The sequence below is a fragment of the Poecilia reticulata genome, chromosome 13 (genome assembly GCF_904066995.2).
Source record: "Poecilia reticulata chromosome 13, P_reticulata-male-v2, whole genome shotgun sequence".
NCBI classification, from domain to species: domain Eukaryota; kingdom Metazoa; phylum Chordata; class Actinopteri; order Cyprinodontiformes; family Poeciliidae; genus Poecilia; species Poecilia reticulata.
In genome coordinates, this window is record NC_088842.1 from 9,861,668 (window position 1) to 9,888,771 (window position 27,104).

A 27,104-nucleotide genomic window follows, 5' to 3' on the forward strand; every position below is an offset into this window, starting at 1 on the left:
GTCAAAATGAAAACAGCATTATATGCCAGAAAACCAATTGGACGGGAGTTAAATTTTCTGATCAGCACAATCGCGCACAAACAAACAGTGCAAACACTTAAAACCCGCTCGACGCTGCCCATGCGCCTCCATCTTCTCTCCTCAACCCCATAATCCTCTTATCACTCCAATTGTCCATCTCAAGAGGCTTAGCGCTGCTGTACCGATGACTTGGATCAAGACATAATGAACTGTACAATGTGTCGGGCTTAAAGGGGGATTCTGCTCTGTTAGCAGATCGAACCGCCGCACGACAGAAATCTGGCCCAATTGAATTAACCGCTGCTGCATTTAGCTGCACAAAGGTTCGAGCAGTGGAGCTTCAGTGGCTGCAGTCGGCACAGATGTCAGGCAGTAAATCAAGTGTAGCGGTCAGGATTACAGCGAGAGGCTTTTGACGCAGATTTGCGGTTGTTATTTACTGCTAAAAACACAAACGCCTCTGCTCTCGGAAGCAGCTTTTGCAGGAGGTCGAAGCTAAAAATCGCACTTCCCTTTCAGCATAATAAAAACGTTTCGACATCTCCGATTGCTTCGAACAATTTTCCAGTTTTAAAACCCAATTTTGCTCCCTGCTGCTGCTGCTTTTCTTTGTTGTTTTGTTTTTGTTTTACGGTCTCCGCATGTCGCCAAAAGGAATGATCAGAGGCGGGTCACGAATTACGAGTGGCCAAAACAAGTCCATTAAAAAAAAGAGCGCAAGTTATTAAAGCTGGACACGGGGATTAAATAGAAATGCAGTGGGAGTTATCTGCGGTAGTTTTCTTTCCAATCACTTGCTCAATCGCCTGCTTTGTTTGTGCCAACGTGCCTCGGTGTTGGACCGGTGGGTTCCTGTGGCGAGGTTTATGTCGTTTTCAAAAGGTTTTGCCTTTTGGCCAGAACACCGGTATGTTTGCCTTTTCTTCCGTCACAGATTCTAACGAGCTCAAGAGTTTTGCACGGCGTTGACGGAGCTGGCGAAGGAAAGAAAGCGGTGTCATTGTCAACATGTGCTGGTGTGGTGTCCAGATGTGCAAGTAAACATCAGATGTTCGCGCTTTCTCAGTCAACGCATGCGCCGGACACGACGGGTCGGGTCCCGAGGTGCCAGGCGGCTGATGTAGACTCTCACCGTATGATTGAAAAAAAGGCTGGAATATCAAGAATGTCTGGAATAAAATAACAAATAGGGTCAGTGAATCAGATGAATATACTAAATATGAATGGATTTGTCCTCAATTTAGGAAAAAAACAAACAAAACGGATAAGACAATAAAATAAAAAAAAATCCAAACAAAAATCTGGGTTTGAAATCTGATCAGAAAATATCCCAATCGGTGGATATTGGGATTATTTTGGTTCCACTAAGTTTTTGGTGTTCTTGCTCTTATTTTCTGTACATTTATGTTCACTTCTTTTTATTATTATCTACCCCTAACGTCCTCGTCTCCAACGACGCCACCTTCTAATTTCTCATCGTTTTCAAAACTGCCCTTATTTTCATCTCTAATGGTTCCATCAGCAGCTCCTCTTCAGAGTGTTTATCCTCATCATCCTCCAGAGTTATCCAGCAGGTTTCTGGCACCTTGAGGCCAACACTTTGTCCCCAGATTACCCTCCAAAGCAGCATTTGTGGCATCAGAAAAGTCCTCCGAAAACTTCTTTGAATCTCTGGGAATCTCAGATTGAGAGCATTCGATACTTTGCTGGTTCTTACAAGCTTCAGGCTTCCCTTCAGAGCGTTTCTGTGCACTTCTTCCTTCAGAGTCCTTACGCTTAGTTGTCCCTCCACTGAACCGTCACTACTTTGGGCCATTCTCTCAAAACTTCCTCTTCTGCCCGCTTAATTTCCAGCTTATTTTTGTTACAGTCTCTACTTGAGCAATTTTGGGTTGTTTTATAGGAGGATTTCTTTTGACTCCTAATGGAAGCCTGGCAGCTGCACTTAGAAGATTTGTCTGTCATGATCTGTTGGACATTTCCTTTTCTTTTTTCCTTTACTTTGGCTCTAGATTTTAAAGGTTCTTTTGATTTATTTTCCTAGATTCCCGTCTCTCTGCCTGCAGTTGAGTCCTCACCCACAGTTGTGAGAGAAACAGAGACCTTGTTCAGACGGCATACGAGGCTTGAAAGAAAAAACTACACGCATGAAGGCATTTTCAAGCTTTCGCAACAACAACTTAAAAAAATTACAAAAAAAAATTGTAACAGTAGTTAGAAACTCACGTTTGTGTTTGTCAGTTCAAAGCAGTCAAAAGTGTCTGCCCTGTGCTGTTAAATTGTCCTTCACATTCTTCCTTCTCACCATGCCAGGTTAATCATTTACATGCGTTTCTGGCTTTCGTTTTACAAGGCAGAGTTTGTAGCTGTTGGAACCAAGTCTTCATTAGCCTTAAGTTACAGGAACATGCAGAATCTCACATCTGCACGCGCATTGGAGAAACAAGGATGAAAACGTTGGCAGTTGCAAATGATTTTAAATGGAAAGATCACAGCAAACTGATTGTAAGGATTGTGTGTGTGTGTGTGGGGGGGGGGGGGTGTTGGCAAGAAACATTAGTGAAAGTGGCAATGAAATGTCATCGCTTGGCCACCGGAGCACACACACATAAAACACAAGTGTGCCTCTAATGCCATAATAAACAAATAATAATGTTTAATGATGTTATACCTGGATATTAGACTGAATCGTGAACCGTTTGCTGTAAGAAAAAGGTAGGATGATTTAATGTCAACACATGCTTTGAACTGATCTGATAAAACCTGAGTAAATCCCTGCTTCTGCTTAGAGGAGATTTTGCACCTAAAAGTAAAACTTAATCGCACGAAGAATATTCTAACGTCTTGGCAACGGTTCATAATTATTCTCTGCAGTTCCTCGAGTTAGGAAATAATTCATTGAGTTTTTATGTGTTTTTTTTTACAGATCTGTCGGATGGAGAGTATTTTGTGCAACCCGACTCCCTCGGTGTTTCATAGCTGGAGTTGCTCTGGGATTCCATTACAGCAGATTGCTGGGGGTGGAGGAGAGCGGAGTGAGCAGCTCGGCTGCAGACGCTAAACACAGAAATGACCAGATTTGTTCTTCCTACACAGCAGACTGGAGAAATGCTGCAACTCAATGTGGACCTTAACCAGCTTTAGGAGGAACTCTCCAACTTCACATGTGCAGCCAGTCTGTTTTCATCGGCTGCTTTTGACTGAGGTGAGGTTTTTGCATGCTTATTTTATTTTTATTTTTTTACTTTAAGTGGCGTGTGTTGATCTTATCTTTAACAGGTGCTTGTATTATTTGGTAATATTTACTATTGTTCTTTAGTAGACAAAATGTTTCATAAGATGTAACTGGATTTTCCCATAATAATTGTAATATTTAGTTAGAGCATTAATTCTCTGATATTTCCTTTCTTTTAATTTTACTCCTCTACAGCCTAGATGACAAGTGTTAAAGTTAGTTGTGATGAATTCGTAATTTTTACACAAAACATATTATGATGAGCTGAATATAAAAAGATGTTGCGGCACAACACTTGCCAATACTAAGAAAAGTCATTATACGCTATCAAAAGGTAAGCATGCCAATGTGTGTGTGTTTATTATTCCCTTTTAGTTTCTTCTTCACATTTTGGCTATGATATTTTAAGCCTTGAGCTTTAAATGTAGGACTTCTAACCATGCTGGTGTACTTCTTCCTTTCTGTGCTTTAACTTCAATACATTTATAACGACAACATTCCCTCAGGAAGATTTGCCTGAACTTGCCAAACCTCTCTCTCTCTCTCTCTCACTCTCTCTCCGTTCAGGTGGATTTCATTAATGGATCAGGTCAAAGTGTGGCATCCTCCTTACTGAAGCCCCGTCCACATGACTCCCCGCTGCACCATGAGCGCGTGTGACCGCAGTGCTTTCTCCCTACGGGGGCGCTTACTGGGGGCTCTGTTATTGCTGGCTGCCATGCAGCCGCCGTGCGCCGGCTGCCCCAAATCATGTGTGTGTCACATTCCCACTGAAGTGCACTGCACCTTCAGGTACCTGACCGCAGTACCTGACCACTTCCCACCAGCTGTGGAAAGAATTAACCTTGGGTATGTGTTTTTTTTATTTTTTTTATTTTTTTGTTCACAACTTTCAGCAGGTCGTACAGCTGTTTGCAATCAGAAAAGAAATTACTCCAATTTTAACTGCTGGCAGAAATATTTACATTACAAAAAGAAACTACTGTTAGCTACTGCATTCACAGATAACTGCTTCAAACTAAAATATAGGTTGTCCTGCAATATTTTACGTAACTACTGGCGTGATGTTTTTAATTATTTGATTAACTGATATGTCATAAATTAAGAAACAACCAACACTACTTGATGGTTATTATGATGGCGACAAATGTGTTGGATAGTTCTTATGACTGGTAAGAATTATTACTGACCCACAAGTTCAGTTTAAAACAACACATAACTGAGAGCTGTTAGAGGTATTTTTAGGACCGGAATATTTTTATTTTTATTTTTCAAAGGAAAACAAGTATACAGAGCAGGGGTGTCCACGCCCTGTCCTCAATAAGCTATAATCCTGCAGCTTTTAGACTCAACACTTCTCCAGTTCATTTGAAACTGTTTATTATCAGGTTTCTGAAAAGCTAAATGAATCCTGGTGGGGGAATTTAACTGTGTGACTTCGTAGACATGCATCTATAAAGTAGGACGGAAGCCTGATAGAGAGAAGGCAAAAACTCATTAAGCTGCACTTGATTTGAAACTGATGCAAGTTTTTTTTTTGTTTTGCTTTGGGAAAAGAACACTAAGCCCCATCTATGGCGCTCGCCCACAGATGTCTTCAGTTTGTGAAAGATTCTTTCTACAACACGGCCGAGCTACGAGTCTTCCCGCGTCTTTTACATCCGAGTGATATTTCACTTTATCACTCTCAGGACAGAGGATGTGCTTCTGCTTCGCCATGGCAAGGCTAGCATCGCTGCTGTGTTTAGCAGCAGCAATGACAAGCCGATACGTGTTCCAAAAAGCATTTTGATAGAGGTGTGAAAAGGCTGACCGCACCCTCAGGACGGCGAAGTGCCCGGCCTGTTGCTGCATGTCAACCAAGGCAATACTTATCTTAACACGAGCTGTCGATTCGTGTCAGGGCTCCTCCTTGAAACTCGTCATTCAGAATGTCGCTCTTTTCATGCCACTCACATGAACAACTTCTTCTGCTGGTGCATTTGTACGCTGGCATTTACACATGTACTAGACGTGCAGCCACCCGGGCGTTATGCCAATCTCTATGAACTAAAGCTGAAGTTTCTTTGCCGTCAGGTACAATGGTCTAACTTTCTTGAGAGAAAACGATTTCTTGAGGCTTGAGAAGCTGCAGATGCTGATGCTGCACAGCAACACTATCCACAGCATGGAGGACAGCCCCTTCAGAGATCTCGCGTTTCTACAGGTAAAATAATGTGCTTTAACAGATTGCCATCATAAAATGTTCTTAAAGGTCAAAATAACATTGCCTCCTCACAAGCCTTTGTAAATTACGTTGTATTATTCCTCTATGTGATAAATAAGAAAGCATATATCATCCACACAGTTTACAGTTTCTTAGTGATAAGAAACAAGAGAATGTGTTTACATGAGGTACATATTTTTTCAAGGACATTTAATTTTATGTAATGCATTAAATAAAGGGATTAAAATAGTATCTCTTTGTTAGGTAAAGACCCAGAAAAATAATATTTAGCTCCTTTCAGATACCATGCTAACAACAGCATGACTTTTCCAACGAAGCTATTTGATTTATGCTTTTTTTAGATTATTATTATTAATATTCCATGCAAATCAAATCCACTAACAAACTGTGTGACCGTTTTCAGACTAGACAAATAATCGGATGACCAACAATGGCATTTCTAAGACGTCGTTTCTACTCCCTGTTCGTTGCAGGTCCTGAAGATGTCACATAATAAACTCAAGGAAATACGCAAAGAGACATTTAAAGGCCTGAAGAGTCTGCTGAGACTCCACATAGACCACAACCAGATAGAATTTATCAACCCAGAGGCTTTCTATGGCCTGACAAACTTGCAGCTGGTCCAGCTGGAGGGCAACCAGCTCCAGCAGCTCCACGCAGACACATTCATCACTCTGAGACACAGCCAGGTTTTCAAAGTGTCATCACTGAAAGCCATCCACTTGTCAGACAATCGTCTTAGCGCTCTGCCTGCTGACATTTTCCTAGGCTGCAGTCGGTTGGAGAACCTCTTCCTCCACGGCAACCCGTGGAGATGCGATTGTCAGATGAAGTGGTTCTCAGAGTGGATACAAGGGAACTCTGGTGAGTATTTAAGAGTGTTCAGCTTTGCGAACCTTTTTTTGTGAACGTAGCCCGCATGTGGCCTTAGGGGCATCATGTATAATTTTTCTTTTCAGTGGTGTTCGGGCTTGCATTTTAGAATAGTTGCATTCATTTCCATGTCACAATACTGAGATTTTGTAAAAAGAAAAAAAAAAGAGCTCAAGGCAGCCTTGAAAGTAGGAAAGTGAAACGTAATTATGTTGTATTTGAAATGATGAAATAATGTCTCCATACCACACACTCCACTAAATAAAGTAGTAGTAAATAAAATAGCATTTGTAAAGTCTCCAGCTCCAACTTGAGTTAATGAACTGGAGATTCATAAGGGAGATTTATCTAGAGAGGTCAAATATTTTGTGAGAACGCTAACTTCTCACTCACACTTCACGCTCGGATTTTACTTGGAGAGGACAAACAAAAACCAGTCACAGCTGAGACTAATTATCAAGGGGAAACAGACAGGAAGAACAGATTTTAATTGATAAAAAAAAAAAAAACATTTTGTAAAAATAGAGAACACCTTCAACATCTAAAAAAACCAATCCTGTAAAAGAAAACAAAAATTCACCTGATAAACTTCCAACAGCTGTCATCATCTCGGCTGTCTGGCTGTTTATTCCCTGCTTGAACTTTCTGTCCTGTAGCTGTGGCTCAATCTCAGAATCTACATGATGCTCTCAACCCTCACCTTTGGGAAGCTCCATGCCTGCCACAATAATCTCTGCAGAGAAGTGCTCACTCCATCCTTTTTCTGTTTTCCCAATAAACTGACACAAATTTATGTGGCATATTCCAGTTAAAAATTCCTCCTGTTGGACCAAACAATCTTCTGTAAATAGCAGAAGTAGACACTGCAGTAACAGATGTAAGTTATCTTCCATATTCAAAACACTGTTATTGTCTTAGAAAAGTCAGTTTTAAAATAATTGACTTGCTATAAGAAAAAAAAAAGCAAATCAGTCATTTGTATATCTGGTCCACACTTTAAAGATTTTTAGGTAATCTGGCTCTTAACCCTCCCATTGTATTACCGCTACACTCAAGAGCTGTGCGGCAAATGCCACATTCAGACAGCAGGGAAGGAAAATAAAAATCAAAAGCGCACACGGGGTCAGGGCGACCTCGGCTGGACCGCGCAAAGTGAACAACAAAAAAAACACATGGGGTCTAAATGACCCCGTCTCTTAAGACCGCGAGAGGGGTAAAGATGAAGATGTTTTTGGATTTAAGAATGCCAAGATGGTGTAGTAACTTTGCAAGGTTTTATTGGTTTCTAATAATCTTTTTGTTTTTGAAGTCTTCATAAAAATGCATTAAATTTTATGCCTGAACAGAACAACAAACATTTTTAAAGGGAGAAATCTTTTAGAAACATTAATGAAACCAGCAAAATGCCTGCTTCAGCATACTCGGGTACAGAAAAAGCCAAAGACAAGAAACACTGAAAAGGTAAATTATACATTTTAGTCAGGATAGAACTGAGCAGTTCTTGCTGTCATTCGGGGATGATAAAAGGATTTAGCAAAAGCAAACTCATAACTCACATCTTTTTGCAGCGTGATGATAATCTTTTCTGGGTCACAAGTTTTACTTTCAAGTTCTGACTTGGACAGCCTATGATGTGTAAACTGTAAATGTTCTTTTCCTCTGTGTAGCCAACTAAACAAAACCCACTTGATAATTGCTTGCAGGTGTGCTGAAGTGCAAGCAAGACAGGCAAGGCCAGCTGTGTCCTGTTTGTGAAACTCCTGCCCTTCACCACGGTCAACCTGTATTTATCCTCCTCCGTGATGCCTTTGTTTGTACCAAACCCTGGATTAAATCCCATCTTAAGCAGAAAAACATAAGTCTGGAGGAAGGGGACTTTATTCCTGTTTACCCCAAGGACTTTATTGCCCCGTTAGGCTCCATACAGATGAACCTAACTGACCAGTCTTACAAAGATGCCAGTCTAAAGTGCACCGTTCAGACGCCTACTGCCTTTGAAAACCTGACACAAACCGCAACGGAGGATGAGGGAGGAGTCGTGACGGGGCTCACCACCGGTATCACTACATATTTGGTGTGTAACGTCGAACATGAACACGTCCAACAGCTCTGGCAGATCTTGGCAACTTACAGTGAGTCTCCTGTGAGGCTGGAGAGAGGCACGATGCTGGCCAGAACACCTGAAATGATTTACAGATACAGTCAGGAGAAATCTGGAGAGGAAGGAATTACAACAAATGTTAAAGCTGACATTAAAGCAACTCCGGCATGGCTGATGCAAGGAGAAGTCAGCCTCCAGCTCGACCGTACTACAACCACCTTTTCTACCTTGCATATTAAGTACCAGTCGATTGTCAGTTTACACCTTCAAGCTGTGCCTACAAAAAGAGGTCGTTATTCCTGGACCATGATCAAAAGAGACAATCAAACCAAGACTGAGCATGTTGTGATTGCAGGTAGGTTCGTCTTCTTTGAGAGATTAGGAATGTCTTACTGTATTCTTGAGAATAAATGTTCTTGCTTCTGTAAAATGTGTCTCTTTATTAACATAGGTGGTGTGGCAAAGTTGAGCTGTCATATCCAAGGTGACCCAAAGCCTCTGATGGAGTGGATTTTACCAGATGGAAGTAAAGTCCGGGCTCCGTTTTACAGTGAGGACAGAAGGATCGTGATCTCTGTTGATGGGGTGCTAACTCTTCGGGGAGCAGACGCCTCTGACACTGGTCTGTACCGGTGCATTGCCACCAACTACTTGGACGCGGATGTCCTCACGTTTCGGGTCACTGTTCTTTCTCCCGACGTGGAGGAGGCTGAGGTTAATGGTCTTCAGCTGTCGAAGTCAATTGATGATAATCTTAGGCTTGATTGTAGCTCCACTGGGAGCCCCAGCGGCTCGGTTTCATGGATTCTCCCTGACCACTCGGTGCTCGACAAGTCTCAAGCAAACAGAAAGGTGTACGAGAATGGCACACTTCTGATTGAAGGCCTCACAGCCAGGGACCGAGGATTTTACAGGTGCTTGGTTGCTAATCACCTGGGAATTGATTTACTCGTGTCTCAGGTGACACTATCTGAAGAAAGGTCTGAGGGCATGATGGATTTGAAAAGTGAAGGATCGGGAATGGCGATGGACTCCAAGATGGAATCCAGTTTGGAAGATCATACAGTCACACTTGAAGAGAATGCTTTTTCTGCTCCTTCAGAAAAAACGAGTCAGGAATCCAGGACTGTCACTTCAGATCGGTCCTACCCTAGACTGCGACTACAGGGGAGAGGAAGGATGGGACAAAGAAGGAGGGGAGCAGCTCACAACAGACGCATCTGGAGTAGCAGGGTGTTTCCTCAAGCTTCCAGGAAGGTTGACCCACAGAAGTTTGCGGAATTAATGGAAAAAGCTCAAGATGGATCAAAAGTAAAGACTGGCACAGTAAACAAGAGTGTCAAAACTAAAAATCCACACATGGTTTATATTGCTGAGGAGGAAACTGGTTCTGGTGGGGGTTATAAAGAAGCTGTTGCCCCACGGAAAGTGAAACCAACCACAGAAACTGCGGAAACATATAAACCAATAAAGCCTGTATTCACACATTTACCAAGTCAGTTTCAGTTGACAGACTTTTACCCACTGGAAAGAACCAGTATGCCACCTGCAGATCTGAACCCTGTCACCTTACAGCTTAGTGGGAGAGATGATGCACAAGTAACTCACCTCAGCGTTTTGGAACAACCAACTGCGGAGATGGAAACATCCACAGGGGCGGCATTCGCCCTGACTACAGACCCCAACGTTACTCCGGTAATGGATGATCCAGACCCAGTGGAGCTCATCCTTCACACAGACCCAAAGAGCCAAATGACTTTTACAGCAATTACTACCACAGAGAGAGAAAAAGATATAATCACCTTCCACACGACACAAACACTCAAGTCCCCGCAACTGCCTGCCGGCTCCACCATCATCTCCAAGCAACAGATCAAGATAATTCCACACAAGAGCATCAGAGGAAAAGGCGGCAGGAGGATCCTGCATGGTCGGAGGAGGTTAATTAAACCCAACAGGATCACTGACATGCAGTCTTTTATCAATCGATTTAAGCATCCGACTGTCAAGAAGGAAGAAAATACCACAGGTAAGACTGTTCAGCTGTTGTCAGCAGTTTATTTGATTTTTTTTTTGCAATGTTGACTTTAGGCAGGATTCTGCAGTCTAATAAAGTGTGAAAAAGGTTCAATCAAGAATGTATATATATTGAATGCAAAAACGGCTGTGTTTCCAGACTTTCTATCTTATCTCATTGCCTAAAAGTTCTCTTCACCTTTTCATCTTCTCTCATTAAAAATGTGTACCTACTCCGTTTTTGAGAAAATACAATTTCCACTCACTTATCTACACTCTTTCAATCTTTCCTTAGATTGTGACTGCGACGAAAACAGGAAGACGGGGACGACTAATGCTCGGCCCGTCACTCCGACACTTCCCTCCAATTCATTTTTAAGCAAAAGAGAAAGGCCTGCCTCTACACAAAAAGCTTCAACTTTTGCCACAAATCACTACAATGCAAATACCCCTGTTATCCACGCTCAGTCCGGATCAGAGGCTTCCTCAGAGTACTTAACATCTGCCGAGGCCCCGGAAATTGATTCAACAATCGGTCCTTTTCCTACCCCAAAAGAAGAACAGGAAATTAGCGCCACAAAAAGTACCGCAACTAAATCTAATGTCATCCATGGAAAGATACCATGGAACAGACTGTTTGAAAGCAGTGAAAGGGTAAAACTGCTGGGTAAATTAAAGAAACCATTCGTTCAACAAAAAACTACAGTTCAGACTACATCTGTTGCTACACTCCCTACTGATGAGACTACAACTATGACAACCCCACAAGGCATCCTTTGGACTCTGTCACCATCCAAAAGCAAAGAGAGCTCATTAGATGATGACGAAGCTTTAACATCTGGAGATTCTGAGTTTACAACACTTAGAACTGAATATTACCCAACTAAAACAAGTGTATTTGATCATTCCGGGTCTTTGGACACAGCTCAAACACCAACACAAATACAAACTCTTCCTGCTCCTCCGACTGTCGATCAACGTTCAGTTGACAGTCCTGATAGAGTATTAACATCAGGATCTGGAGATTCTTCAGATCAACTTGCAAGCAACCAGAGCTTTGGTGGAAGAAGAAGACAACAGGGAAGAAGAAAGAAGCCTTTAGGGGGAAGGAGGCTTTTCAAGAGACCGAAATTTACTAAAGTCATTTCTAAGACAAATGTGGTTTCGACCGCTGAGGTTACAACTAAGAAAAATGCGAACGACAAAACCACACAATCTGTTTCATCTTACAGTCCCACTTACACAATTTCAAACCTTCACCATACAACTACAATGATGCCCAGGACCACAAAGCAACCTTATGTAGCTGTTCAGAACAGAGTCAGCAATGTCAGGCCTCCGATACAGAGAAATAATGGTGGGACTTCTCACCAGTCACCACACAGGACAATTGAAAATATAGAAAACAGCAGCAATGCAAAGGGAAAAGCAGAGAAAGGTCTTGACACAATGACTACATTTACATCAGAGGAAGATTATGATGTGCCTTTTAAAGATAAAAAAGTACCTTATAACTCTGTCCCTGGTGCTCGTAATCATCTCATGGACAATGAAGCTACCACTGCCAGAACTGTTCCACTAAACCCCACAGCAAAACCCATGAGGAGCAAACCAAGGATAGTTGGAGGAAATGCAGCAAGCTTTACTGTTTTGTCTAATTCAGATGCTTTCCTCCCTTGTAAGGCTGTGGGAAACCCGCCTCCGGTGGTAACCTGGAAACACTTCTCCTCGTTCACAGGTACTTTCACAGTTTTTATAAATCTGTAGCTAAAAACGAAGATTAAAAGCTCGCATCTTTAGTTGTTGCTTTTTTTTTGGAAAACATAATTATGTTTAATGGCTTTTGAGTATGACATGCTTTTCTTAAGATGTAGTTTTAAGCTCAAAATCATCCATTCCTCCTGGCAGATTTAGATTTAAATAATTTTATTTATTTTATTTTGACCAGCTTGTTTCTTCTGTAGTTCTTCTGTAAATCCTGTAATTTTAATGAAAATGTTTCCATGAATTATTGAAAAGAACATAAATCATTTTTGACATACAACTGTTAAACAAATTGTTAAAAAAAAATACTAAAATGTAACTAATGCAAAATGCAAATGCAACTAGAAATAAACTTATTGGTTAAATTAATAGAACTATGAATCTAAATATTTCTGGAACATAATTAATGTTGATCTTTTCTGTATCTGCAGGTATTTGTTATGAATTTGATTTATGGCAGGTAACAGAGTAGGTACTGAAGGGTTGTGTCTTGCACACCTTCCAAATGCTTTGCATATTCAGAGAGCTGTTTCACGTACTTAGCATATCAGTAGGTTCTGCAGAGACCTTGTCTTAAAGGATTTACTTGAGTCAGTTGTGCTAAATGACAAAAACATCTAAAACATATGGAGCAACAGTCCTGCCATTGGATGATTGAGATTGAACACTGTCTCAGATTTTTTGTTTTCGTAGATTACAAATTTTTAATTTTTGGTCTATTATTTTTTTGTCCTTGACTGGTTTTGATTTTTTTTTTCCACTTGAATATTTATTTGTGTGTGTCTTAGGAAACACTGTTTCCATCAGTGAAAAAACGGGCAGGTTTGAAGTGCTGAGCAACGGAACCCTAACCATCCAAAATGCCAACGTTAAGGACCGTGGCCAGTACCTTTGTCTCGCTGAGAATGATCATGGATCAGACAAACTTCTTGTCACCCTCTCTGTGGTAGCCTACCCCTCACGGATCCTTGAGCCAAAAATGAGAGAAATTAAATTTCACACAGGAGACAGAGTGGAAATGAAATGCAAAGCTGAAGGCCGACCGTTACCTATGATTTCTTGGATCTTGGCAAACAGGACCCAAGTTAGGGGTGAAAATACGGAGAGAGGAAGGGTACTGGTGTCGTCTGAGGGGACCCTGATTATAGACCATGTGTCTGTTTATGATAGGGGATATTACAAATGTATTGCCAGTAATCCAGCAGGAGCAGATACGGCTACTGTACGACTGCAGGTGGTTGCGGCACCCCCAGGTATTGTCGAGCAAAAACGGCAGCAGCTGACAGTCAGGTGGAGACAAAACCTGTGGCTCCCTTGCAGCAGCTACGGCACTCCAAATCCCAGCATTCACTGGGTCCTCCATGATGGATCAGTGGTCAGATCTCATCAACGTATGAGTGAAAAAAGGATATCGGTGCTTGCGAATGGGACCCTTTTCATAAAAGACGTGAATCCAGAAGATGATGGAAAATATGAATGCATTGCTACCAGCTCCACTGGTTCAGAGCGAAGAGTAGTAACTCTGTCAGTGGAAAAATGCGAGCATCCACCTGAGATAGTGGAGACGTCTGAAAACACGACAGAGCTGTCTTTTGGGGATCAGTTAAGGCTCAACTGTTCAGCAACAGGAGAACCTAAACCAAAGATCCTCTGGAGGCTTCCGTCAAAAGCTGTTGTTGACCAGTGGCGCAGGTAAAAAAAAAAAAGAAGAAAAAGAAAAAGCAATGCCATTTAGATTAGCATAGCCGTGATATGTAAAGACATTTCCAGCAAATATATAGATTAGAGCTGCATTGCAATTTGTCAAAGAAACACCTTGAGGAGCAGCATTTGTCCTGTAATGACAGTTTTAAGCCAAATTAATGCTATCTGTCTTTCTTTACAGATTGAAGTTTTTGTTGTGATTTTAAAAGAGAACCATTTATCCTTTTCAACACAATGCTAGCACTTGGTTTGTTCTCTCCAAGTATTGTTCATATAGTCCAAATGTAAAAATTTGATTGGTATTTGCTCTTTAGTTACACCCAGGTAATAACATTGGACAAACAGGACATATGCGAGTGAAAAACTACATTGGTATTATTTCTCATGTTTATACAATGACTTAAATCTTGTAAATCACAGTTTTAGGACAGTACAGTGACATGAATTGTCTGTTATGTATTTTAATTATTATGGGGTTTTTTTCAGGATGAGCAGCAGAATTCAGGTCCTGGTTAATGGAACCCTCGTTGTCAACACCGTAAGTGATAAAGATGCTGGAGATTATCTTTGCGTGGCACAAAGTCCAATTGGAGATGCTCTTCAGCTTATGAGGGTCACTGTGTCGATGAAGCCAGCCAAAATAGAGCCTAAGTTTAATAGGAAAAAACAGGTTCACTATGGCAAAGACTTGAGAGTCGACTGCAAAGCCTCTGGAGCACCGAAACCTGAAATCTCTTGGGGCCTACCGGATGGCACCATGGTCAACAGTGCTTTGCAGGCTGATGCTGGCCATGGAGGAGGACGAGCACGTCGATATACGTTGTTTGAAAATGGAACTCTGTTTTTGAACCAGGTATGCCTTTTTATCAATGGCAAATCTCTGCAAAACACTCACAAACTAATATGTAACATTTCGTTTTATATTTCTCTAGGTTAGTACTTCTGAGGAGGGGGATTATACATGCTATGCTGAGAACCAGGTGGGAAAAGATGAGATGCATGTACATATTACCGTGGTGACAGCTGCCCCACGAATACGTCCGCCTAGCCAAACCTACGCCAGGGTGAAGCCTGGAGGAAATATTCGCTTTGACTGTGAACCTTTCGGGGAGCCAAAACCAAAAATTCTGTGGAGGCTATCTAACAATGATGTAATAGCAGCATCAAATGAGCGGTACCTAATCCACGCCAATGGTTCTCTGGGTATACGAGATGTGACACTTAATGATGCTGGAGAGTATGTCTGCATGGCTCGCAACTCTGTCGGAGAAAACCGAAGGATTTATAAGTTAGACATTGATGGGGATCTTCCAGTCATCAATGGCTACCAACAGAACAGAACAGTTATCAAAGACGTGGCCATAAAACACTCTCGGAAACTGTTGGACTGCAAGGCTGAAGGTGACCCCACACCCACCGTCACTTGGATTATGCCTGACAATATCTTTCTTTCAGCACCATACTTTGGCAGCAGGATTAATGTCCATCATAATGGGACTCTAGAGATTCGGAATGTGCGACCTTCTGATAGTGCAGAGTTCATTTGCTTGGCAAGGAGTGACGGAGGAGAGGCAGTTATGGTCGTGCAGCTGGAGGTTACCAGTGTGCTGCGTAGGCCAATCTTCAAGAACCCCTTTAATGAACGAATTATGAGTCGGATTGGAAAAACTACAGTTCTGAATTGTTCAGCCGATGGTCAGCCACGGCCTGAGATCATTTGGACTTTGCCTAATGGAACACGGATTACAAGCAGATCCAGGCACAGCTCTCGTCTCAGACCAGGTGACGATGGGACTTTAGCCATCCATAGCTCTCGTGAAGAAGATTCTGGAAAGTATCGCTGTGGGGCCCGGAACTTTGTGGGCTACATAGAGAAACTAATCATTTTGAACATTGGACAGAAGCCGTACATTTTCACAAGGCCTAAAGGCGTCATACGCAGCATTTCTGGGGAACCCCTGTACCTTCACTGTCTATCTGATGGGAGTCCCCGACCCAGAGTCTACTGGACTATTCCTGGTGGTCACACTTTTTCTCAGCCTCAGACACTTGGTCGGTACCATTTGCTAGAGAATGGCACTCTGGTTGTTCGTGACACTACTGTCCATGACAAAGGGAACTACATCTGCAGGGCTCGTAACAATGCTGGAGAGGCACTCATTACCGTTCCTGTCCTTGTGATTGCTTACCCTCCACAGATCACCATGGGTCCACCTCCTAGACTGACGGCAATAACTGGAACACCTTTAAAGCTCAATTGCGCTGCAACTGGAATCCCAAAGCCAGAAGTCACCTGGGAACTTCCAGACCATTCAGTTCTTTCAACAGCAGAGCAAGGTCGGCCCACGGGTAGTGAGCTGCTTCACCCACAGGGCACACTTGTCATCCAGAGGCCATCTTCTTCTAACTCTGGCCAGTACAAATGCTCAGCCAAAAACTATCTTGGTACAGACTCAAAAGTCACATTTGTTCTAGTACTTTGAGAGGAGGGAGTACATTTAAATGTCAACACAGAGAGATCAAGCCACACCTGTTTCCTGTGCTGCATCATCAGTGGATTCCTTTGAGTCTTTGGAAATAATAACAACTAAATATTTAAAGATTTTTTTTATTTTTATGGATTTTTGTAGAAATTGGGAAACCCTGCCTGCCATTGCCATAAGTGGAAACTGAGCGTCTGGACTTTCATGCGTGCTGCAGATTTAAGTTGACCAAGCCTGTCAAACTTGGGAAGTGATGGAACTAGAATTAACTTCACTGGTCATGAGAATTGCATTTCCCTCCTACTGTGTGGGCCACCTTTTTCAGCCTGGAAATTGTGTTTATTCCAATGTGGGATTTCTGCTGAGTGCTGCAGTCATTACACGTTGTTTTACTTGTTGCCAGATTAAAATGACAGGAGGTAAAGTATGCATTAAAACATCTTCTAAAGGCAATTTTCTGAATTACACAGCTCTTTTAATTATATAAAATCATATATAAGTCATACACTGGAGACGTGTGCAAGGGCAGACAGACCGCTTTTTCGAAACAGAATTCTTTGTCAGTGTTTTTTGTCTTTATAGGAATAAAAAGAACTTCTAATTTCTGAAATATAAGAGACAAAACAGAAACAAAAATCACATTATCGCCTCAAATAATCATTAATCATTTCAAAGTATCTCATAACAATAAAGTGAAGGATAAACATGACTGGTTTTTTCTTTTATGTGGATTTTGTTAAGTTAAAACTAGAATACTGAGATAATAAAAAAAATATTTAAATGAAGGCAATGTCTCTTTTTGAAATCGATGTTTATCTACCCAGCTGTTAAATTAGGCCTTTACCAAACTCCTCTGTAAACAGGAAGCCACAAGACAAGCCTTTATTTTTGTAGGTAAAACTTCATAGTGATTTTACTGTCTTTCTGCAAACCAAACCATGAAAGAGATATAAAAGAAGTAAAAGCATTAGTTGTATAGACATGTTTAAAATTAGGAAGACCTTTTATTTAGGTGTCATAACATTTGTACATGATTGTTTTGAGGTGTTCATGTAGAAATGTGGCAGTGTATCTATTACTTGTATTATTATCATTACTGCAGCAGTTATACCAGCAAGGCTGCTGAGCTGCTGAGCTTTTCATTCAAACTATTTCTCAGTCCAACACTCCTGTTGTTATTATGAAGTTATAAAGGCAGAGGGTCAGAAACAGCAGGAGCTTCTTAAAAAGACAGAGGCCAATTTCAAGTTGTTGAAATTGCAAAGTCAAATTTCTTTGAAATTATGTTTGATGCAGCATTTTCATACCAACTGAAGATAACATAGTTTCTTGATTGTGTTGTAAAATGATACCATATGCCTGGAAAATACATAGTACTGGCCCTTTAAATATGTATTTTCCAATACATCAGTTTTCATGGGGTCAGGAAAAACTTTGTTTTTCAAATTTAGAATCAATCGAGAGCAGTGCATAATCACCAAGGCAAATATTGAGAAAGAGGGAATTGCCTTGTAATGCAGATTTGCAGAAAGTGTTTTCATTTATGAGTTGAATGATAATAAATCCAAATCATCATTCTTAACACACTACATAGTCTGTTATTCACTTTGCTGAAAAGAGTTTATTATTCACAAAATGGGACCTTCATGGATGGCGCTAGTTTATTTTTTCAGTTCTGCTGTTTCAGTTCCTAAGACGGGATGTTCTCTATTTTGAATATTTATGAGAACTTTAGACAAGAATGTGTAATGTACTTCAAAGAGCCTCCGATATTATTGGAAAGCTATCCCAAAAACGCAAAGTAAGCTTGTTATTCTTCATTTTATTACCTCTTGGCTTACTAACTTGACATAAGCTGGAAGGTTAAAGTGCAAACTCTCCTTGATGTTTTAGGAAAACATGTAGCACATGCAAATTACATTTTTCATAACAGAAGCAGAGACTGAACGTTCACTTTTTGTGAGGAGAAGGAAACTTAGAAATGATTTTTAAAATAATTTATTTAAGCAAATAAAATTGTCTAAAAAGTGTAATATACATTTATGCTCAACTTAGATCAAAGTCCCCAAGTAATTTTTGTTGCTGGATCTTAATGCTTTTTAGCTCCCTGTCTAAATTAATATGTTCATGTCTGCATCTCTTGCAGCATTTCACCAACTCGAAAGAGAAATCCAGAGGACAAAGGTTTATGTATTATTCAGTGTGGACTTGTTGTTTTAAAGACATTTACTTTCTACTACACACACTAGCATTTTGCATCTAGGTTACACTAGTTTCAGTCTAACTTCACCAGTACATCTTTGTTTCAAATTTTCAGCAATTTGAATTGTTGGCAAATGTTATTTACATTACTGTTACACCCCTTCTCTACACTCAGACCAGGTTTTGAAATCAGGTTTCTCCTTTAACCTTTTGCCAAATCATTTGATTAGTAACTGATATACCCGACTACTGCTCTAATCAACAGGGAATATTTATAATAGGGTTACAATTGACTTTTTAGAGCAGAAAAGTACCTGCAGACAGACAGAGGAAAGGAAGTGAAAAATTTTTGACTGGATAGACAAGGAAGACCACAATAGAGTGAGACATACTTTTGGTTTGTGGGACGAATTCCATACATGAAATAAAACTCTGGCTGTGCGAAGCTGGAAACTAATATCTTTAGACGGTGGGAGCTCGCCAGCAGTGGTTTTCAGACACTACTCTTCTGTTAGCTTTACAGGATGCCCTTTTTCTTTAAAGCCTCAAGCTGACGTTCCCTGCAGGACACAATGAAAGCTTTCTTCTTTTTTTTTTTTTTTGTTGCAGAAATCATGAAGATAGTTACATATGTTTATGATATTAAAGATTCTTTCCGTCACTCTCAGCTTGTTGAATACACAAATATCACACATATATTAACTCTACGAAGGAAATGCTTTTGTGTCTGTAACAGCGATGCTGCTGGAATTTCTCACTAACGGTGCAGAATCCACACCTCCGACTTCCAGCTACGAGGAACAGCAATCTCTTGCACCTCTCTTCAAGGTCAGGGCTGTCGGTCTACATCTACCGTTCAGGTTTCTTGATCTTTCTGCTGGAACCACAGGGGATAACATCTTACTTGTCGGCAAAGGCTCGTGGGATATGCACACGGCACTCGTCGATTGTTTGGAAGTAGCTGCTTTCATGGATGTAAAACTCTACATGTAAAACTGCATTACTGAACACTGTGACAAGATATTCATAATGCCATGTGTGTCAGACTGAACGAGTCCAGCGCGACACTGTTAAAATGACGTGAATTTTAAGCTCATATGTGAAGAGCTGCTTTTATTTCGCAAACGCTCATATGAAACATGGGCCATCTCATTTTTACACACTCTTATAAAATAATAAGAGTGTGGCAAATAAAGAACATTTTACACAAACATATATTTACATACTTTGTAGATTAAATAATGCATTTACTTTTTAAAAATGGAATTCTAAAACAATAACAAAAACAAGGAAATAAGGAAAATAACAATGTTCTGGAAAATAAATTAACTGGGACCAAGGTTAAGTCAGCTCACTGAAGGTATTTTTTTCCACTTTGGGTTATTCTGCCTCGAGGTATCTGTAAACTTTAACCTAACTTGTTCTTATATGAAATAGTTGGGTTGTGCTTTCGGTTTATGTCACTTATTTCTCTGTGTGAAGAAAGAAACAATCTTTTTGAGGCACAAATAGCGATGGTGACAAGCGTCCATTGAGCTCCACTGTAAAAACAATAGAGCCACCTACAATGACAAGCAACCAAATATAAACATAAAGTGCCTTTTCTTTTACTCGTAAGTTGGAAGCAAGCTTGTTAGAAGGCCTTCCATTGCATTCCTTGACTAAATCTAGAAACCAGATTTGGACCGTTGAGCGCGAAGTGTCAGAAACCATTTCACATCGGAACTATAGTAAAACATCACGGTCGTAACTCATCTAACTTTAGCTGTAAACTCAATGTTTTTTTCAGAAAGTGAAAGTGGCAAGTATCACATGTAATAAAATCCTAAAACACACTGCGAGTTTATGTGTTGCAGTCAATGGTATTTGCATTTTAGTGCAAAAATACTTTCTACGTAGCCCGTTCCCAACCCTAGGGACAGTGGAAGTACTTCAGCAGGGGGTCCTTCGGTTTGATTGGGTGCAGATGTGGTCTTTGGTTCCCAAACATTTTCCAGGTGGACTGGTAGAGCTTGGTGTTTGTATATCTCATTAGGGTCACTTCACTCACTTAGGCACTCTACTGAAAACATCAAAGTACCTCCTAATTGTTGCGCTTCACATCTATGAAAACCTTCTCAATGAGCCGAAGCCGTCATGTTATTATTCTGCAACAACTCTCAGCTTTATCTAAAAAACGTATCAGGTGGGGCGCATGAGGAAAGAATTAAAACTCTAGTAATCAGCGCCAAACAACAAGAGAAAAGTAAACTATTAATGCATGGCAACTTTTTATTGCGGTATCTCCAGGTGTGGCTTAGTTGCTCGACTTTCAACACACACTGCCATTTATACGCTGGGAATGTCAATAGAACCAAAACTTTGTACAACACAAACTGTTGTTAAAACGGATTATGTTGGCAAATGTCGTTCCTTTGGCGAGGCTTTGCTTCCAGGCAGAGGTCCTTCCATGTTTCTGGAAACAACATCTCATTTTGCACTTTGCTGTAAATCCAGCCTGTAATTTAGATGCAAGCTGTAAGAGTTGACAGACACAGCTGAGGAAACAGTGAACACCTATAAATAAGATGGGACAGCACCCCAGGACTTTTGTTTTTGGAGGGTTCTGTGCAAATGCATTCTCCAGTTCTAGTAAACAGCGCTTCTTAAATTTTCAGATCACAGTAGAACCCGTAGTTGTCTCAACATTTTTACTTACATCCATGCATGTTGCATGTTATCCTTGCATGTAACCAACAGATGGCATCGAGGGTTCAGTCAAAAAAACAAACTCTCTTCTGTAACTGCAAACCAGAGACTGTGGCAAACTATTCATTTTGTAAGATTTACATATGGAAATCAAAAACACAAGAGGAAACGCTACCAGTTTCCAAGAAACCTAGTAAACAAAGTAATTTTACTGAGCGTTTAAGGAGTTTAACAGGCTTGGTTTTATTTCAGCCGTATTGCATGACATCATTTGAATCACCTGCTGTGGCTTGTCTGCCTCTCATAGATGTTAGTAAGATGAGATCACAGGAAAAACCCGACCTCTACAGATTGGCCATTACTACTGAACGGTAAATGATGCGTTTCCTAATGCTTTGTTTAAAAACAACAATTACAAAATGTAATCTGCTGCCTTCGTGTCAGTCAGACACTCACCCATGAAAAAGAGCAAATGTTTACGAAACTCAAACTTCTTTTTAAAAAATCTTGCTGGCTTCAGAAAACCTTTTAGGATCTGCAAACTTTATTTGTTGCTTTAATCCTTTGCTCCGGATGACTTCTCCGGGATTTTCTGACACTAGTTGTTGATGTAACGCCTTGTGAACAGTCCCTTGGCCTTTCAGCTGCTCGCTGTTTGCACACAGGTCTGAGCCGAGCACACATCGCCGCCGTGTCAAATATGCCCGGTATCTCAAACAGGCCGGGCCTCAAAGAGTGCTGTTGTCCTGCTGTTTTCCAGTTTTCTTGGCACAGCTCTCTATATTATTTTCTCAACCCTAAACTCAAAAGTTCTTGTCTTTCATAGGAATTCTGTGTGATTAAAATGGATGGATGGATGGATGGATGGATGAAAATTGTAAACATGTACAAATAATGACACTGAATTCTTTTTTTATTGAAAAAGTAAGCACAAATATACAACATTCAAGTTTCAGATGCATTTTTTATTCAAATTCTGATGGCACATATTTACTTTCATACATTTGCATGTATTTTTGAACATCATCTCTTTTCATGCATTTTTGGCCTGTGTCTATGAATTTTGCTCACTTGTGCCATTTCCCATTTTGGCTCTTCGTTAATTGCCGCCTCCGCCTTCACCAATTGTGACAATATGAACTTCTTCACTGTTGTTCTGAATTGATGTTTGTGCACATCCTGATAGAATGTCAAACTTTGTCCCAATCTGAATTTATTTACATCTAACATGTTTTTTTTCCCCAAGGACTGCCTTGTATTTAGCTCCAGTCATACTTTAATCAAGCTTCCATGTCCTAGTTAAAGAAATGCATCCACACAGCATGGTCAGTTTGTCTTGGTTTCATTCACAAATAAATATTATTTTGCATGACAGCATTAGTATAATACAGTTCCTGCTTAGCTTTTGTTGAGGAAAAATGACTATTTTTAGTGTTTAACACAGTTTAAACCTTTTAGAACAAACTTCTTCTTTTTAAACAGGTTTCTGTTAGTGATTTGAAACATTTTATGTTATATTCAGTTTTTGCACCATGTCAGATGTTAGTTTTGGAAGACTTCTCATCCTGGTTACGTGAACCGACCAAAGTTCCTTTTCTCACAGTAATTCAAGTGATACTGTCCTCCACCTTCCTGCATATGTTAATTTATGACCTCCTGTCTTTAATGATAAGACCCCAGGGGTCTGAGCAGAAGCTCTCCTGCAGATCTCTATTCAATACTTACCCAGCAATAGTTTCAGTTTCAAATCACTAACAGCAACCTGTTCAAAATTAAGAAATTTGTTCTAAAAGGTTTAAACTGTGTTAAACACTAAAAATAGTCATTTTTCCTCAACACTTTCCATTTTACCTCACTGATGTATGTAGATTGTGTGTTCTGTAACTTTGTATTTTTGTGTTTTTATTATGTAAAGCACTTTAAGCTGACTTGTTGCTGAAATGTGATACAAATAAACTTGATTGACTGATTGATAAAGCTCAGAAAAACTTGAGAGACCAAGACAATACATAAAATTGTATTCAGAACACTAAATAAATCACAGTAGTAGACGCTAAAAACAAATGCACTTTCATCAATTGATCTACTTTGGTTGCTGAATACCGGAGAAATAGGGAATGACTGCATTTGAGAAGTACAGCAGTGGTCATTCTCTGATGCGTTTTGCAGACATCGGACTTGAGTTCTGCTAAAAAAAAGCTGTTGCCAGGAAAACATCTTTTTGTCAGCAGCAACCTGGAGGAAGTTCGGAATCAATAAGGTTGTTTGCCAAAATACGCCAAAGTCCAGGAGCAGTTGGATCCCCTGATGCGTCTGTGTGCGTCTGTGTGCGTCTGTGTGCGCTTATCCCGTTTTGATCCAGAGAGTCAACACACCCGCAGTGGACACGTGAGACCAATAAGAGAGGAAGGAATGTTCTTAAGTCAGACATTGGAGAACTAATATGGAGCCCACAAGAATAACACTAGCAGCTGCTACTGACCGTACCCTGAAATTCTTCTTGATAATTAACACTAGATGGTGCACTAGAGCAAGATTTTGAATTATTTTTTACTTTCGGTGCCTAAAGGTCGAACTGAACTTGGAAAGAAAGCTTTTCCATTTTCTTTAGGCTGTTCGTTCTGATTTTAAGAAAGAATCATCCATCTGTAGAGGTTTGAAGTGAAAAAAACTTTTAATTTATTTATGACGCCGTTAACTTCTCCCGTTTTTACTGTGAATGTTCTGTAATCTGTGTTCTGCTGCTAGTCTTGGCCGGGGTTTTCTCGCAACAGAGCTTTTCAATCTCTTTTGGAATTTTCTTGGTGAAAAAAAAGTTAAATAAAAAACAGAAAAAACCTCCCACCTTTTGTACAAAACCTTTGCTCCGTATGACTCGCCACGGATTTGTCGGCATGGATCCATATGGAAAGCAGACGTCCGGATGCCTACACTGGAATACCAGCAGCAGCAGTAGCTAAAGAAACCTTACACTGTCAAAACAAAGCTTGGCCTCCACATTTTAATTGTGCATGGAGAAAGAAATTTGAACAGCTGCCAGAGGAAATGTATACACATAAACTTAGACACGTAGAGAGTCGCAAACAAATCACAACCGTGGGCCACCGTGATTGTTTTTCCTTCTTCTTTATGTGAAAAGAAGTTTCACTGCTGCGTTTTTTGCCAGTTAACCTGAGAAAAAGATCGACGGTCTCTGCCTGTCAAGAAGGGGTCAGGGGTCAGGGGTCAGGGGTCACGGTTTAGCATCACACTGGGTCTCCGTCAGCCAGCCTCGTCGGTCTTATGCTGTAATTCTTGCTGGTTTTATGTTTTCTCTCAAGCAAAAGGCATCTCGCTTTGTTGCTTCTGCCTGAACTTGAATCACAAATGGATTCTGAAAGGACTGCTAAAGGTGAGTCTCAATGGAGAGCAGATTTCATTCTGCCCACCGTGTAATTATTTGGACTCTGCGAGCGGCAACTGGACCTGTAGCACCTGAAGGTCGAGGGGTGACATGAGAGATGGAACAATCAATGAACAAACATTGTGAAAGAAAGCATGTGTGCCAGTGGAACACTTAACACCTTTAAAATGGAAAACGAAGGCAGATCAGTTTAATTTATTTGCTTTGTTACTGTCTAAGGTGTTTGAAAACATTACACCAAATGAAATATCCCATATGTCTGAAGCTGAGCATCCGCATATCATTTGCTTATGCTTTGGTCTAAAAAATGATTAATGCAAATTGGAACGACAGAAACAAGATGATGACCGTGGCATGTTTTCTCCCCCAACTCTCTGAGTTCATCTTGCAATTTTTGAACGTATGTAAAAAATAAAGATGAAGATAAGAGTCAGTTGGGATAAAAGGGTCCCAACTAACTCTTATCTAGTATATTAATGATATACTAGATCAAACTGCATGCAAAGGGAGTTGATTGAAAAAAAACCCTGCTATATGAAAGAGTAAAAACAGGCAAGGAGGACTCATCAACAAAAGGTAAGAATAAAGATGGGCCAAAAAAAGCACAAACACTGGATGGAAGAAGATTGGAGAAAGATGTTGTGGACAGGTGAATCTAAGTTTGAGGTGTTTGGATCACAAAGAAGGCATCTTTTGAGACACAGAAGAAATGAAAAATATACAAGAGGAGTGCTTGACGCTGCATTGAGGAGGAAACATGATGGTCTGGAGATGCTTTGGTGCTGGTGAAGTGGGAGATTTGCGCAGGGTAAAAGTGAAAATCCACTTCTCAATGCCACAGCCATACCGTGTGGACAGTGATTGACCGGAGCCAATTCTGTCCGACATCCAGAGAATGACCCAAAGCAAAGCTTCAAACAGCTCAAGACCTACTTAAAGAAGCAGTGAGCCAGTATTCTGTCTATAATGGAGTGGTCAACACCGTCTCCAGTTCTCAACCCTACTGAGCTGTTGCAGGAGCACCAACACTGTCTGGCTGTGGAAGAAATGCCCAGTCCTGTAAACTGACACTGAACTGAACAATTTGAAATTTTACGAAGAATATTTACATGAAGCTAGTCCTCTGCTGAATGATGTGCACTTAATTTCCTTCTGATCTGAAGCAGATGTGCATAGATCACAGCTGTGGAAAACATGACTGGATGTACAACAAATGTGAACAGACAGGAAATCGATTCCAGATACAACACATTGAGTTTAATACAGTTTAGCTGACATTCATATCCACGACACCAAACATTGTACAAACACACTGGAAGACTTAAAAGCTTTCATTAAGAAATGCATGTATTCTATATGCACCATTCTTGACACAAAAGCAGGAAGTTGCGACACGCCCTGCTGGCTCATCAGAGGATGGAGGGCAGAAAGAGACATGGGTCAAGTAAGAAAAAGAAGAAGTGAGAGGCAACATGGTCTGGCACCGGTTCTTAATCTGTGATAGAGTCGCTCTTGTCTGCTATTCATCCAAAATGTCAAAAACACATCTATGTATTTGAAGTAGAATTTGGCTTACTTAGTTTATTTCTTGATTATTATTAAATGTAAGGTTACATTAGGTGGACATTAATAGGTCTGACTCAGTTTGTGGAAGTTTCAATATGTTTAAATGGACATGAGTAATTGACTTTTTTATAAAAAAAAAAAAAAAAAAAGATTGCTGTTTGTTGCCAAACTGCTGGAAAGAGCCACACAGATCAAATTTAAGAAAGAGAAGGTTAAACCTCCAAACATTTAAACCAAAGAGTTTGTATGACATTGTTGTTTATGGTGTAAGAAATCGAAATCGGCATCAATATGTGTCTTGTGTAATAACCAATAATTATCATTAATTGATTGTTGATGAGATTTTTATCAAGTTAAAGTTTCTTTAGGTGAACCAATTGGGCGGAAATTCCGGTTTTGCTGGAATCTTAAGAGCATTGGTCTGAGGCCAGGAGGATGCACACAGCGAGCACTTTCTGTTCTTTTTTGTTTGTTTGTTTTGGCTTCTGATAATAGGGAGAAATAAAAAAGAGATATTCCAGCTCATCGATGGTCATTTCCTCTTTCCTTGAACTGGTTCCTCTCTGCCATCATCTCTGTGTTTACAGTATTGTTGAAGACCACGCATAAAAACACTTTTTTGCATTTTTATGAAGTAAAGTACTTTGAACTGTCTGCTTGCTGAAATGTGCGATACGAACTCGACTGATTGTTTGATTGTTTGACTGTTATGACGAAACACCATGTTGCAACGGGAGGGTTTCAGAGAATCTTGGCTCAGTTTGATCGGTGGTCCTTGAAGAGCATGCGCCAAAATGAATGTCCCTCAACCACATGACCGC

The 27,104-nt window shown here is 40.5% G+C and overlaps 1 protein-coding gene across 1 annotated transcript; it reads left to right on the forward strand.

Moving 5' to 3' along the window:
* The first annotated feature begins 2,822 nt into the window (after positions 1–2,822).
* igsf10 (immunoglobulin superfamily, member 10) lies at positions 2,823–18,010 on the forward strand. The gene is made up of 10 exons (XM_008425839.3): positions 2,823–3,226; positions 3,824–4,105; positions 5,333–5,462; positions 5,957–6,347; positions 8,060–8,812; positions 8,909–10,486; positions 10,769–12,211; positions 13,026–13,929; positions 14,428–14,794; positions 14,874–18,010. The coding sequence occupies exons 2-10, from the start codon at positions 3,885–3,887 to the stop codon at positions 16,422–16,424; spliced, it is 7,338 nt and encodes a 2,445-aa protein (XP_008424061.2). The 5' UTR covers positions 2,823–3,226; positions 3,824–3,884; the 3' UTR covers positions 16,425–18,010.
* Positions 18,011–27,104: the final 9,094 nt, after the last annotated feature.

What these genes read in the sequence shown, in the direction of transcription:
- igsf10 (XM_008425839.3), top strand. Translation starts at nt 3,885, where the DNA reads ATGACTCCCCGCTGCACCATGAGCGCGTGTGACCGCAGTGCTTTCTCC. An exon ending in TGAGCATGTTGTGATTGCAG is followed by an intron (nt 8,813 to 8,908) that starts GTAGGTTCGTCT and finishes TTATTAACATAG; the next exon opens with GTGGTGTGGCAAAGTTGAGC. An exon ending in ACACTTCTCCTCGTTCACAG is followed by an intron (nt 12,212 to 13,025) that starts GTACTTTCACAG and finishes TGTGTGTCTTAG; the next exon opens with GAAACACTGTTTCCATCAGT.